Below are 14,018 nucleotides of genomic sequence, written 5' to 3'. Positions count from 1 at the left end.
GGAACCGAAAATGGCCATGTTAGAGGCTTTCAGCGTTTTCTTGTGCCCGTGAACCCAAATGACACCCTTGACAGTTACTTGGAGGGAGCAAGTTCTGGCAATCAAAGAATTGAATATTGGTGGCGTTTTCTTCGCAGCCAGTGTCTGGAGTTTTGGTTGTCCTTGTTTGAAGACATCAGAAACAATGGATACTTTGATGGTGGATTTCTGGAAAAAAACCTCCTTCAGTATTGTTTTATGGGCCCTATCCAGGTGAGCTAATAAATTGCTTTTTTCATACGTGTGTGAATGTATGTCTATGTGACTGAAAGAGAAAGTGGGGGGCTGAAAGAAAGGAGGAAGCATAGAGAGAGAGGAGAGAAAGTAAAGCGAGAGATGAGAGTAGGGGCAGGTAGAGGGAATAGACAGACTTGGAGGAACAATGAGACAGGGGAGATGGAAAAGGGAGAGAGGAATTGTCAGGTAAACAGGTTTTTTGTGAAGGAAGACACCTGAGACACTTTAATTAAAAAAGTAAATCATTTATTGTATTAAAGGATCAGAAAAAGTACACATGCATGCGGGGGCTCAGAAGAGACAGGCTTGTTTGTGTGCTCTCTCTCTCTCTGAGCTCGTGTTCCTGTCTAACCAAAACATTTTTATACTGTCAGCCTTCTGTTATCTTAAACATAAACAATCTCTGGGCGCTATGAGTTGACCGTCATCACAAGCTGGTTTTCATGACTCATGATTCCTCAGCTGTGGAGTCATGAAGCACATCATCTTCCAGATGTTTTAGTTATGTGTCCTTGTGGCTAGTCCTCAAGATAAGATGTACTGAAACAGAGAAGTTAGTCTACTACTTTCTGATCTGTTGCTCTCTGTCTAATGTATTGTTTAATTGTTTATTATTTGGTTGATCCATTGTTCATTATTTAATTTACTGGAGTTTACCTTTAAACATTTGTCCTTTATTCACTGAGTAAAAAATAATCCCTAACAGAATCAAGAGGACCAGGACAGTAAATACAATGAAAACTGAAATTGCTATATTTAGCATCTATTTTTAGACCACCATATACGCACAGTTCCTCAATTTATGCACTCTTTTTAACAGGATGAGCTGGATGAGACTGCACAGGTTTGGAATGCACACTCCATCAGGCCATCAAAAAACATCAACATCCCCAGTGGCCGGCCCAATGTGATGTATACATTACCTGAGCTCTACAGGACAAGAGACTTCATTTGCCACGTTGAGGAGGAGCATGTTGAACTGTGCAAAAATGAGTGTGTTTTTCGGCAGACCAAACCATGTGATCAAGATGTATATGAACTATACAGTATCCTTATGAGTGAGTCCCATCGGACTCCACCAACAGACCCATATCAGGCTGTGAATCTGTATATGCATCTAAGAGAGGCCATCATGGCATCACTGTAAAACGTGTGCAGCACAGAACATTTCTTAACATTGACCTCAAGGTGCTGTACGTATGAAATCAAACATCTGGATGTAAAATGGACTCAAGTTCTCTAGTACACAGCCATGATTGAGAATGACTTATTGCACAAGTATTTCATTTTGTATTACAGGAAGGTCAGTGGTAAGCTGTGAAATGACTTCTATAGTAATGTTTTTTTGTTTTCCAGTAAGTGAGTTGGCATTTATTGACTGGAATGTAGTTAGCTATGGTGTCTAGAATATAATGGGTAAAATACAAATTCTGTTCTTTGTATCTGGCAGGCCACACAAAACTGTATTATGGGGCATCAAGACCCTAGGGGCTGCAGTTTGAGAAACTTGACTTTCAGGATCAATACAATCTAACAATATTTACTTTTTTTCCCAATTTAAATGATTTAAGACTTATTGGTGTGCAAAGCTAAATAAAATGCTGATCTTTTGCAGTGTTGGAGGCTCTGAGGTACATAAACACTAGGTTCTGGTCACCAAATTATTCAAAAATGTATTTTATGAGCAGAAAGTTTAATTTTCTGAACACACCTGTCCTGATGAGCTTTAATAAAATGTAAATTAATTCAAATGATACTTTGATATTAGACACCACTTTTATAATGAAGTCATGGTATATGTTTTTGTAATATGGGACAAATAAACTGAAATATAATCAAACTTTTATTTCTTAACTTGAAATATACACTGTACAGACAACAAACACAAATGACTGAAAATCATCATTAACTTTAAATCTTTTTTACTCGACAAAAAACTAAAAGTACATGGACCTTTCACCATGAAATCAAGTGTATATCTCTTTCTTCTTGCCTGGATTCTTCAACAGTTCCTATAAACAGCTAGACACAGCAAAATAAGTATAGGTGGTTTTCATGTGAGCCGAACTTTGACACCAGCCTCAAACATGGTGTCAGCAGTAGTGAAACCTACAATCAATGTACGAGCATATTAGAAATTAAAGAAAATCCTTATGAAATGCAACAGAACATAACATTACACGATCTGAAAATGAAACCGATGACTGATCACTATATGGCAGAATGCATTCAACATTTCAATAACAAATTTAAATAGAAAACAGTGAAATCAAGGGTAAACATATTTGTAATCAATTACAGCTGTAATTATTAATCCAGAAAAAAGACTTCCAGCAAGTTCAAATGATGTCCATTTCCAAGTAATTGCTGGAAAGGATGTTGTCAAACTCCGTGCGAAAATCAGGATAGCAAGTGTAAGTGCACGGTACTTCAAGAGTAGCTCCACAGGTATGAGCAACAGGCCTTCTGTTCAGCCCTGTTTCAGCATTGAAGCACACCAGAATTTTGTCAACACAGATGACAGAAGACCCTGTGCAGAAACGCAGGATTTTCTCAGCTTTGCTTTCATCAGCATTTTTGACATATCGCTGAAGATGGTTAAAGGTTGTTTGTTCTATTTGAGACAGCATCACCTTTGTTGTTTGAAATAGTTGTGATACTCTTTTGCCTGTGGCCTTCTTTGTCTCATACAGAGACACCACACTTTCCCTGTTTGACAGTTTCAGTTGTACACATGCCATGGCTGTGGAGAAGCAATCAACTACATATTTTGGCTCTTGGAGAATCGCCTTATGAGCCATTGCCTCAATGGCAGGCTGCATGTTGTTCTGAGGAGGTAGGGAGTGGGAACCCATCCTTGTAAAAAGGTCAAGCAGGTCCTCTTCATCACTTTCATCCATTGTGCCATTGAGAGCCTTCTCAACAGCTGATCTCTCAACAGGAGGGAGGTAGTTTAAAAACGATGACATCAGGATGTCTGCATCAACTGAGTCGATTCCATGAATGCATGCTAAAATGAAAGCCTTTGATAGTCTCACCGGAATGACACCATAATCCAGCAATCCTTTCACCCAAATGTGTCCAACTGCTTTCCACTCTGCCTCACCAAAGTCTGGCCTCAGCCTTGGAACTCGTTCTGTTTCACCTTCACACTGTTCCAAAAATTGCTCCCAAAAGGCAGTGTAAACCTCCCTTGACACCCCAGCATCATCAACAGCTTTTTCATTTACAAAGTCCATCTTTAAAGTCACAGTAATTATGCTGCTGTCCATAAATATAGCCAAAAGATCTTCAACAACATTTACCCTGCGAACAGATATACGTCGGGGGCTCTCTGGATTTCCTGGGTTGCCAGCTGAATTTGATGGGGAAAGTTGGCTGCTAGAAACCAAGGGCAAATCTTGTGCTGTGAAATTCAGTCCATTGTCCTGGAAAAAACAAACAAACACACACATGCCATAAAAAATATCAGTGATTTGAATGTTTCACAGTTTTAAGTTAAGTTGTCTGTCCACTCAGAAATCAATGTTACCTTGACAACTCGTTATTTGTCATTATTTGTTATTTGTGAGTGCACAGAATCATGCAGTACAGAAAATATTGGACCTGATTAATTCTTTTCAAAGCACTAATCCATAGCTGATGTTTTTGAGTTGAGACTCTAAAACTATGCAAGTTATTGTTAGAGTATAATCATATTTTTATATTTTGTACTTTTCTACGTTATCCAAAACTGTTCGTGGTCTTACCTGTATTAGATCGTCACTGTTGACACAATTCAGCATTATCACGACTGCCTCATCAGCATCGGCTCTGACAAGGTCCTCTTCGGGATTCCATACAACTGTATCAGCCTCATCTATACCTGGATCAAATTCAGAGGCCTCATGATGGGTGTGAGCTGACTCTAGCTGGGGGGATTCTTTAGGGACTGCACTGGTCAGATCAATAACTCCTGAGCTGTGGTCATATAAATCGCTGCAAAGCTGAAGTTGATTCCAAGCATTCTCATTACCATGATCACTTGAGTCAGTGCCCTGCCACTGTCCCGTGACAGTTGTTTTAATTTCTGTTGGTGTTGAATGCATGTAATGTGACTGTCCTGGACTATGTGTTGTCACTGTCTCACACGCTGATCTCTTTTTTTTTGGTCTTGGTTGGATCTGGAAATCGTGATTCTGCAAACAAGAAAAAAAAAACAACATAACGCACAAAAACTAACAGAACATAATTATTGTTTTTGGCAGCCAAGCATTTAGTATATGTTAATAAATACAAAGCTGGGAGTCTTTCAAAGATATGTGAAATGTACCTGACCAACCAAGGGGGTTTTTATTATTTGTAATATATTTTCTATTGCCACAAACCTGTTCGCTATTATCACTGTCAGATGAATCCCCACGGTCAACGAGATCTGTGATAAAATCATCCGACTCTGTGTGAGGTCCATGTTTAGGCAACTGTAACTCTTCCTTGGTGATACTGACAGAATCCTCCTCAGATAAGAAATCTTCCCCACATTCATCCACTTCAGATGAGGAAAGAACTGTTAAAGATGTTTCTTCTTTTGTGCAAATGTAAAACCTTAGCAGCTTCAATTTTGTTTTTTCATAAAGTCTGCCAACAGTGTCATCTAAAGGAATTGGATTTTTTTAAAAGTCACTAACAGTAAATATAAAGTCTTCAACTCTCCCTTTTGTAGAGTTACCATCTGGAAAAAACAGGTCCTTTCCCATTTCCAGAATCTGTGCTACAGTCGTGTTTTTTTCCACCGTTGCATGTCTTGTTCCACCACCATTTCTGGTTCTCACTTGATGATATTCATTGTCAATTAAATGAAGCCATCCAATTTCAATCCTTCTGGATGTCTTCTCTGCTGCACTATTTCTATATCTTGACATCCCTTCACCTCGCTTTTGGAACAGACCAGATGTACCACACAGTGCTCCTTTAGTCTTTGATCTCATTTTCCGTGCTCCAATTTTTTCTCTTAGATTCTGCAGAAGAGTCTCTTTATCCGTGCTGTATGTAGATTGTTGACAGAAGGACAGGACAGCTACTCGGTCACCATATGAAGTAATATATTTTGACATTTGATCATCAGTCATGATGGATATCACTGCCTTGTCCACCTGTACACAAAAATATTAAAGAAAAAAAAATAATTACATTGAGTTTGTAGTTTCATCCTAGCAAGCCACGCAGCACACACTAATTGTATTTTTTTTTTCAAGGAATTTATTAAGATTCTACTTGTATTATTTTCAATGGCACGAGTTACTTTGTCAATTTTTGTCTTCTTCATGTGCTGTAACTGTAGTAATATTTGTACACCGTGTAACTACGGTGCCCCTGTACATGTTGCCAGCCTGTCACAGGGCTAACACTGAGAGACAGACAACCATCCACTCACATTCACAACTATGGACAGTTTAACCTAGGTAACCTAATCCCATTAACTGCATGTCTTTGGACTGAGGGAGGAGGCCATAGAGAACCCACGCGCAAACGGGGGAACACACAAGCTCCGCGCAGGAAGGTCCCGATCTGATGGATTTGAACACAGGACCTTCTTGTGTGGCAATATTGCTAACCGGGATGAAAAAAAATTAAGGGTCCGCACACCAGCAAAGCTCCGGAATAATATTTGTTAGAGACAAACCTCACATGAGAGGGACGTTTCGTGCCGTAGATTACCCTTCCTCAGACTAAAATACCATTGCTAATAGCAAAATATAACAAAACATTGCTAACCACCGCACCACTGTGCTGCCCGCTACAACCATCTATAACCTTAATGAGATGAACTGGCATGTAATGACGACAATTAGTATCTAATGCTTGTAAATGCTGCTTCTGTTGTTACCAAGTTAGCCACCTTCTCAACCCCCGCATTTTTAATGCTATTTTGTTTTATAACTTAATGAATTTTATAAGTACCTTGTCTCGTTGCATGCGCATGATGTCCTCCTGTGGGACCTCTCTTGACCTCAGGAAACCTTCTAGATCGTCCTCCATTTCTGCTCTGTTCCATGAAACCTTCTCATTCTTCAATGGCCCAAACCTATGAAACCATCTTTCTTTTGCGAGATCTCGCAAAAGTAACTCGGGATCTCGCAAAAGTATTGCGAGATCTCGCAAAGGTATCTCGGGATCTCGCAAAAGTTTTGCGAGGTCTCGCAAAAGTGCCTCTTTTTTTTTTTTTTCCTCCCATGTTTTTTTTTCCCCCCATGTCCCTTGCGGGGTTCCGTAATGAAGTCACTACTAGTTAAAGCGAAAGGAATACTCGGCTCAACAGCGCTCCGACCCTTTGTCAGGCTGTTCAAATCAGTTTGATTTGAACAGCTGCAGAACACACTGATCAATGATCAATCATTTGTTGTTTTGTAACACTGATGGAAAAATGTCTGGATCCTGGAGACAATGTGAATATTGGAGTGAACATGAGAGTGAAATAGTTTTAAGGCTAAATGTGTTTGAAGTGGCTTAAATGTTGTCATCATTTTGAAAGTTGTGGTGTCTGAAATTGAGAACATTAATCACAACATAATTTCCACTGAAAATGACTTAAATCTGTGATTTTGGTGCTTTGCTGGATCCATCCGATGGGATCATCAGCTCCGTAACAGATCAGCAAAACATGTCCGAGTCCAGCTCCACAGAAGGAAGGATCCAAAGCAGACGAGGGTCATGGATTCAGACCGGATAAGTCCTAGATCCACTTCAGGCTCCAGCCATTTCCCAGCTCATCCCATCTGGATCCATTCATAATGGCTTAATTTTTCCTGACACGCTCTGCATTTGTTATTTTAAATGGCTCGTCCTCCCAAAACTGTACTGAAATATTTAAAACCTATAAAGCTGAGACATTTCTGATGTTTGACTTTTATTGATTTACCTTTACATTCTGTGCATTGTATAAAGCGCTTTGAGTGCTTAGGTGGAGTGGGAAAGCGCTATAAGAACCAGTCAATTGACCATTCACTATTACAGATTTGGAAAGCTGCTCTACAAGTTTTCAGTTAAATATGAAACTGTGACTGAACTCTGACCTTTAACTCAGTGAAATATCTCCACTGTGGTTGTCAGACAGCCATCATGAATCAGTGAAGCTGAGATTGGATCAGTTGAGAAATGCTTATACTGAGGAATATTAAAGCAGTTTTTCTCAGCATTTTTATCCAGTAAGCATTTTTATCTAATGCTAGAAATAATGACAGATGTTTAAGAAACATTTTTAAAAAGTGAGCTTGCTATTCCATTAATAAATGAAATTTCTACTGAATAATGATTCAAACAAAGGAATTGTCATAAACAGGAAGAAAAAGTGAAAAAAATCTCATGTAAAATAGGATTCAGCTTCATCTGGTGAAAATTCAAGTTGGGTAAATAATGACAACAGACATTGTAAAAGAAATTATATATTTGACATCAAACTTTTATGCTATGATGATGACAGAGTGGACCAAGCTGATCAAAATGACTGGCTGAAATGCAGATTGTTTGATCCATAGAAGCACACTGTGAAAGGCAGACTCTTATTTTTGCCTGATGTATAGATTTTTTTCCTTGTGACAAATCATTTATCATCCAAAGTAACTTTATCACTGATATCTTTTCTACAGGCAGCTGAAAGGTCAGAAGTGCTGCGTCATCCTCATAATTCCCAAACGGGTGTCTTCCTTTTTAACAACCCCACAGCCTCAAAGTACACTTGCTGTTTTACCAGGTTACAAGAGATTATTATTATTACCCAGTCCTAACACTAATACTGGTTTCCAGTTTATAGACAAACAGGCTTTACAGTTGCAGTTCTGCACAAAAGAAGACGCGTTCAGAAAGATTTTAATTTTTTTTATGCTTATTTATTGAATGGTTAATATATACAATTGGTGGACAGAGAAGGGTTTCTGTGAGGCTGATGACTGAGCCTCCATGCTGCCCGTAAAGGGAGCGAGAAGAGAAGTGAAGAGAGAAAGAAAGAGGAAAGGGAGAGGGATCAGAGAGGGAGAGAGAAGAAAGGAAAGGGGTAGAGGAAAGGAGGAGTGAAGGTGGAGGTGGAGGGAGGATCACGGTGAAAACTACTGTCCTCCAGCCTGAGCAGAGCCACCAGCAGCTTCTTCCACACTTCTGTCATGTGAATGTTTCTTGTATCTGGTGAACCAGCGCCAGCCACCTCCTTTCTTCTTGTCTGCTTTTTCTTCCTGATCCACTTTTTCTTTAGCTTTCATGGCTTTTTTCTTGCCCTCTGCATCGCCTGACTTGGACCAGAAGAATTTGGAGCGTTTTTTCTTTTTCTTTTGTTGCTCCTCGAGCTCCCTGTTCTTCTCCTCCAAATTTGCCACTTCAAGCACAAATTTGACATTTTCCTCCTCAATGTTTTTACATTTCTCCCTGAATTTGTTGAACTCTTCAACCACTGCCTGGAATTTTTCTTCAAGCTTGCTGTATTTCTGCTTGTTTTCTTTGGTCTCTTCCTGCAGTGCTGCTTTTCTTCTCTCCAGTCCCTTATGCTCTGTTTCAAGTTGAGTATATTTTTCCTCCCATTCCATGTTTTTCTCCTGGATTTCTGCATATTTGGCCTCCAGTTCTTGGTGCTTCCTCACCAGTTCCTCATAATCTTCCACTTCTTGCCTCTGCTTGAGCTCTTGATTTCTTTTCTCCCCTTCTTGCTTCTGCTGGCGCTTCATAAAGTTCTGCTTTAGCATTTCGTGCATTTCTTCCGCATCTTTCTTATTCACAAATTCTTTGTCATTCTTTGCTGGATTTCTTTTCTCCCATTCTTGTTTCTGCTGCCGCTTCACAAAGTTTTGCTTTAGCATTTCATGCATTTTTTCTGCATATTTCTTAATCACAAATTCCTTGTCCATCTGTTCTGGACTTCTGCTTTGGACGAGAGCCTCTTTCAGTTTTGCTATGTCCCATGTCTCTTCCACCTTCACGTTTTGTTCCTTCATACTTTTGCTTTCCTCTTCCAGCTTTTTGTTCCTTTCCTGAAGTTGCTTCATTTCTTTGGTGATTGACTCAACTTCATGTAAGTGGACCAATTCTCTCCTTTCTGCTAGGAGCCCATAGATGCGTCCTTTCAGCTTGTAAGTGCTCTCTCGGAGGTTGCGGTTTTCCGTCCGGAGGCGGTCAATTTCATTAAGCGGAGGACGCTGTTCTCGTGTGCTCCACTGAGGAGGAGCCTCACCACTTCTCGGAAAGCTGGTTCCTCTGGACATGGCAGCAATCTGAGGCTCTGTCTTGTCGGAAATGTAATCGCAAACCAATGTTACGGCGTCAACTGTTTTTATTTTGTTAGGCACAAACTTGCTGAATACACGTTCAAACTGGAAACTCACGGTGAGTGTCTGTGTTTACTGAATGCTGCGTCCTAACAACCAAGTTTAGTGAAAACGTGTCAGATACAAAGTTACTACTACAGCTCCAACCTTAACTGCCTTTGATATTTGATCCGTCGTCATAAGGGCGCCACAGAACGTTGGAATCTTTTTTTACACAAAGTAGTTTAAATGGTGCGTTCCATTGCTACCACTTGACATTAATGATTAAAATGTATTCATTCACAGTATTTGCATGGCGGAAGTACCAATAACGTTTCAGTCTCTGGAAAGTGAAATATGAAGTAGATCAGTGTCTATTGCTGTGTCTTAATTTAATTTTTTTTTTAAGTGACTGAAAATAAAAATGCGTTTTCAAATTCCTAAAAGCTGCAGATGTTATATCTACATGTCAGGATCTGGTTATTGTAGACATGATTACAGTAACAGTGTCACAACATTGGTAACAGAAAAACATTAGAAATACATAGGCTGCTCTGATGCCTGCACCCTAACATACGTGGAGTATTTAACATTTATAATGATCAGAGAAAGTTACGTTATTTTTGGTGCCTCTCACTTTCTCAGAATATCATCGTGCACGTATGAATGAGACGCATTAACTTAAAGAACTTTGTAGAAAGGCGCTTTATTTATTTATTTTCTTTTATTTTGATCTCCATTAGCTGTAACAATTACAGCTACTCTTCCTGGAGTCAGTCAAACATAGTGCTCCTAAAACAATGTCTTTACAAGCCGTCACCATACCACCAACACAGTGACATAATTCTACCAAAAAAATAAATAAATAAATAAATGAAGTTCAGTCCATTTACTTGTGTTAGTTTACAGCGCAGATCTGGCGGACGCGCTGACGTCCCGCTCAATGCGGAGTAAAATCCTCGATCCACTGGATTAAAATAGAGGATGCTCGTTGCCACGGTGAATCCTTGTATCGGAGCTCCATTGATGATGGCTTTCTTTCCTTATATCGCGCACGCGCATATTCAGAGTTGATTGAACTGACTTTCATCAGCGATTATGGAACGGGAAAGTCAGTTATCGATTTCAGAGTTGATCAACTCAGAGTTTATTTTCAATTCAGAATTTGCTGAACATGCTTCCTGGAATAGGACCCAGATGTGTTGTGTTCAGTCGCACGCAGCATGCTTATACGGGCATAACTGAACTTTATTACTTTGTCTTCTGCATCAATCACCAGCAGTAGGTGTGGTTTTGGAGACAGCCAGAACCAGCATTCATCAGCAATACCCAGTTATTTGAGGGATGAGGGTAAAGAAAGTGAAAAAAAGAACTGCATATCCCACAATCCTTCGCCTTGAGATGATCCATATTTCAACAAGTTAGAAAATTTGAAACGACTGCTGCGTCCATAATGTAAATCACTATCTATTCACTAGCCTGTTGTTATTATTATTATTACTGTTATATTATAGAGCCCATCTTGATCACGTGAGGTGGTCCTGTGTTTGGGAAGTACGGTGAGGAGGAGGCGGAGCTGGGGCCTATTCCAGGAAGCATGTTCAACAAACTCTGAGTTTATAAACCTGCTCTGAGTTGATCAACTCTGAGATCGGCAACTCTGAGTTTCCTGTTCCAGAACAGCTGATCAGGGTTAGTTCAATAAAGAGCGGAGCCTCCATTTTAATCTGGTGGATGAAGGATCGCACGTGTCAGTGTGGAGCATGGCGAGTCACTTTAATCAGCCTGACCCACTCTGACATCATCATAGACAGAATAAAAGTTTGTTATCAAATATATCATTTCTTTTATAATGTCTGCTGTCCTCATTTACACAACTTAAATCTCCATCAGATGAAGCTGAATCCTAATTTTACATTTGATTGATAAAATCTAGTTATTCAGCCTGACGGACAAACTGCAGGAGACAGAAAGGGAAGATAAAACTGTGGAGAAACAGCTCAGACTGAGTTTACTGACCGACCTGTGTGTTAGAGACTGAGACAGCAGCAGACCCCGGGGGCGGAGCTGACCTCAGGCCAGTCTTTATTTAATAAAAACTGTTTTGCTGCAGTTTATGACAGTTCAGTTAATGGTTATTTGTTTAAATAATTGTACAGTAAAAATGGAATCTACTGATGGAATAGCAACCTCACTTTATTCATTTATTTAATTGAGGATTTCATTATTTCTGCCATTACTGGATAAAAATGAGATTTGCAGAAAAAACTACTTTAATGTTTCCAGTTTAACCATTTTAATCTGATCTAAGATCAGCGGATAGATGACGGCTCTCTGACAGCCACAGCAGAGATGTTTCACTGAGTTACTGTTAAAGGTCAGAGTTCAGTAATAGTTTCATATTTAGCTGAAAACATTGAGAGCAGCTTTCCAAGTCTGTAATGAATGTAAAGTTTTACCAGTAAAGCAAACATGCTGTGATAAATGTCTCAGCTTTATACGTTTTAAAATTCAGCACATTTTGGGAGGATGAGACATTTTAATTAAAGAATGCAGATCGTGTCGGGAAGATGAATCCATTATGAACAGATCCAGACTGGATGAGCTGCAAAATAACTGGAGCCTGAACTGGATCTGGGCCTTATCGCATCTGAATCCGTGATCCTGATCCATTTGGATCCTCCTGCTGCGCGGGTGGACTCGGACACAGTTTGCGGATCCGTTATAGAGCCTATGATCACCGATTTTGCTGATTTTCAGTGGAAAATATGTGGAAATTCACACTCTGAATTTCAGACAACGTAACCTTCAAAATGACATCATTTAGGTCACTTTAAATCCATTTAGTTCAGTTTTCAAGTCTTCAACTATTTCAGCCTCATCTTCACTCATTCACATCATCTCCAGGATCCGGACATTTTTCCATCGAAAGTGTGTTCTGTGTCTAAAGCTTCATCCAGATCAGTGTGATGTAACAGTGATGTTACAGTAACTACAGTAAATGTTTCAGAGGAACTGACTGACAGTCTGACAGCTGCAGCTGCCTCATTATAAATCCGTGACATCATCGCTGTCTCCATCCTTACAGCCTGACGAGTGAACGACTGTAAAAGCTTCATGTTACAAAAATAACAAACTAACGTCTAACTGGGATTTCAGAGCTTGTAGAAACACAAACGTCTGCAGATGAATTGGCTCCTCTGATCGCTTTGCAGCGTCTTTATGAATGAGGAAATGAATGGGAGTGTCAGACAGGTGGTTCAGGTGCAGCAGGAGGGGAGGAGTCAGAGAGATACTCAGAGTTTGTTGGATAAAACCTGCCAGCGAGCAGGTTCACAGAGTCTGTTACCTCGGTAACTGACTCAGAGTTGGAGTTAGCTCTCTTTCTGGAACTGAAAACCCGAGTTTCCCTCATTTTAGGGTCAACAAACTCGGAGTTATTAGCTAAACCTGCTTTCTGGAATAGGCCCCAGTTAAGAAAATGTGTGGCTAAAACAAAATACAATACAATACAATACATTAAAAAGTCAGTAGGCCTTGAAATTTCCTGTAAAGCAGTACCCTAAACAGACCAATAAATGGGGCTCTTGCACCATTGACTCTGTGAAGTATCTCTGCTATACCCATTTTTATACTGTTTATGATTATTTAGGTGCATTGGCCTCTCCTTTATGGAAGTGACAAAAAACCAGAATAAAGAGAAAAACTCTCTAACATAACTTAGACAGGGGTAGATGCCAGAGATGTCCAAAATTTTAATAGTAGATGTGTGAGTTCATATATCTACTAAATCTTTTGAAATTGACATAAACAAAAACATAACATAAAACCAAACAATACAAGACACCCATGCACACAGACACACAGTGTTGTGATCTCACATATGTGATGTTTTGAATATGTAGAAAGTTTGGAAAAAAGGAAATCTTACTGTAACATATTTAATGTATACAATTCAGATATATAAAACAAACATATAATGTGTCACATTATGTCACAAAAATGTGTTTGGTCAGTTTCAATGAAAGTGGAATGTCCTGGAATAACATTAATTAGTGTTTAATAATTCAAAATGAGTAATCAGTATAAAATATGGAATATGTAAGAGAAGGAGAGACACACTTCAGACTTTATGGACCTTTTACTGCAGTGGCCACCATCGTTGTTTGGTGCTGATTGTACTTCATGGTTTGTGCTGCTGTCTTATGGTTGGTATTCAGAAATGTCCTGCCATTGGTTTATGAAATCCTGTCAGTTGCTAAAGTGTTTTCTTTTTCTTTGTGTTTTGAAATTTTGCTTAAAATAAAGTTTTGTTTTGTTTTGTTTTTGAAAGAAATGTTTGTGTATTTTATTTTTGGAGTAACCAGACTGTAATATTATGTTAGGCCAGCTTGCTGTCAGAGAAGAACAATGAGTGAGACCAACAACTGCAGCAAACTGCGCTAACTTCATATTTGAAATAGCATACCAGCTGGG

At 39.4% G+C, this 14,018-nt stretch overlaps 1 protein-coding gene across 1 annotated transcript; it reads right to left on the bottom strand.

Annotated features, from left to right (window-relative positions):
- Positions 1 to 2,222: 2,222 nt before the first annotated feature.
- Positions 2,223 to 6,444, bottom strand: LOC115776048 (uncharacterized). The gene is made up of 4 exons (XM_030723651.1): positions 6,217 to 6,444; positions 4,644 to 5,408; positions 4,026 to 4,454; positions 2,223 to 3,704 (listed from the first exon to the last, which is right to left on the bottom strand). Exons 3-4 carry the CDS (start codon positions 4,362 to 4,364, stop codon positions 2,616 to 2,618), a joined length of 1,428 nt encoding a protein of 475 aa, XP_030579511.1. The 5' UTR covers positions 4,365 to 4,454; positions 4,644 to 5,408; positions 6,217 to 6,444; the 3' UTR covers positions 2,223 to 2,615.
- Positions 6,445 to 14,018: the final 7,574 nt, after the last annotated feature.

Source organism: Archocentrus centrarchus, unplaced genomic scaffold (genome assembly GCF_007364275.1).
Source record: "Archocentrus centrarchus isolate MPI-CPG fArcCen1 unplaced genomic scaffold, fArcCen1 scaffold_26_ctg1, whole genome shotgun sequence".
Classification (NCBI taxonomy): Eukaryota; Metazoa; Chordata; class Actinopteri; order Cichliformes; family Cichlidae; genus Archocentrus; species Archocentrus centrarchus.
This window is presented reverse-complemented; position numbering and strand designations above follow the sequence as displayed.

Bases quoted from the DNA above. Each gene is read 5' to 3' on its own strand.
- LOC115776048 (XM_030723651.1), bottom strand. From the start codon at position 4,364: ATGCATTCAACACCAACAGAAATTAAAACAACTGTCACGGGACAGTGG. The intron at 3,705-4,025 runs GTAAGACCACGA...TGTTTTTTCCAG, and splicing joins ACAGTGACGATCTAATACAG to GACAATGGACTGAATTTCAC.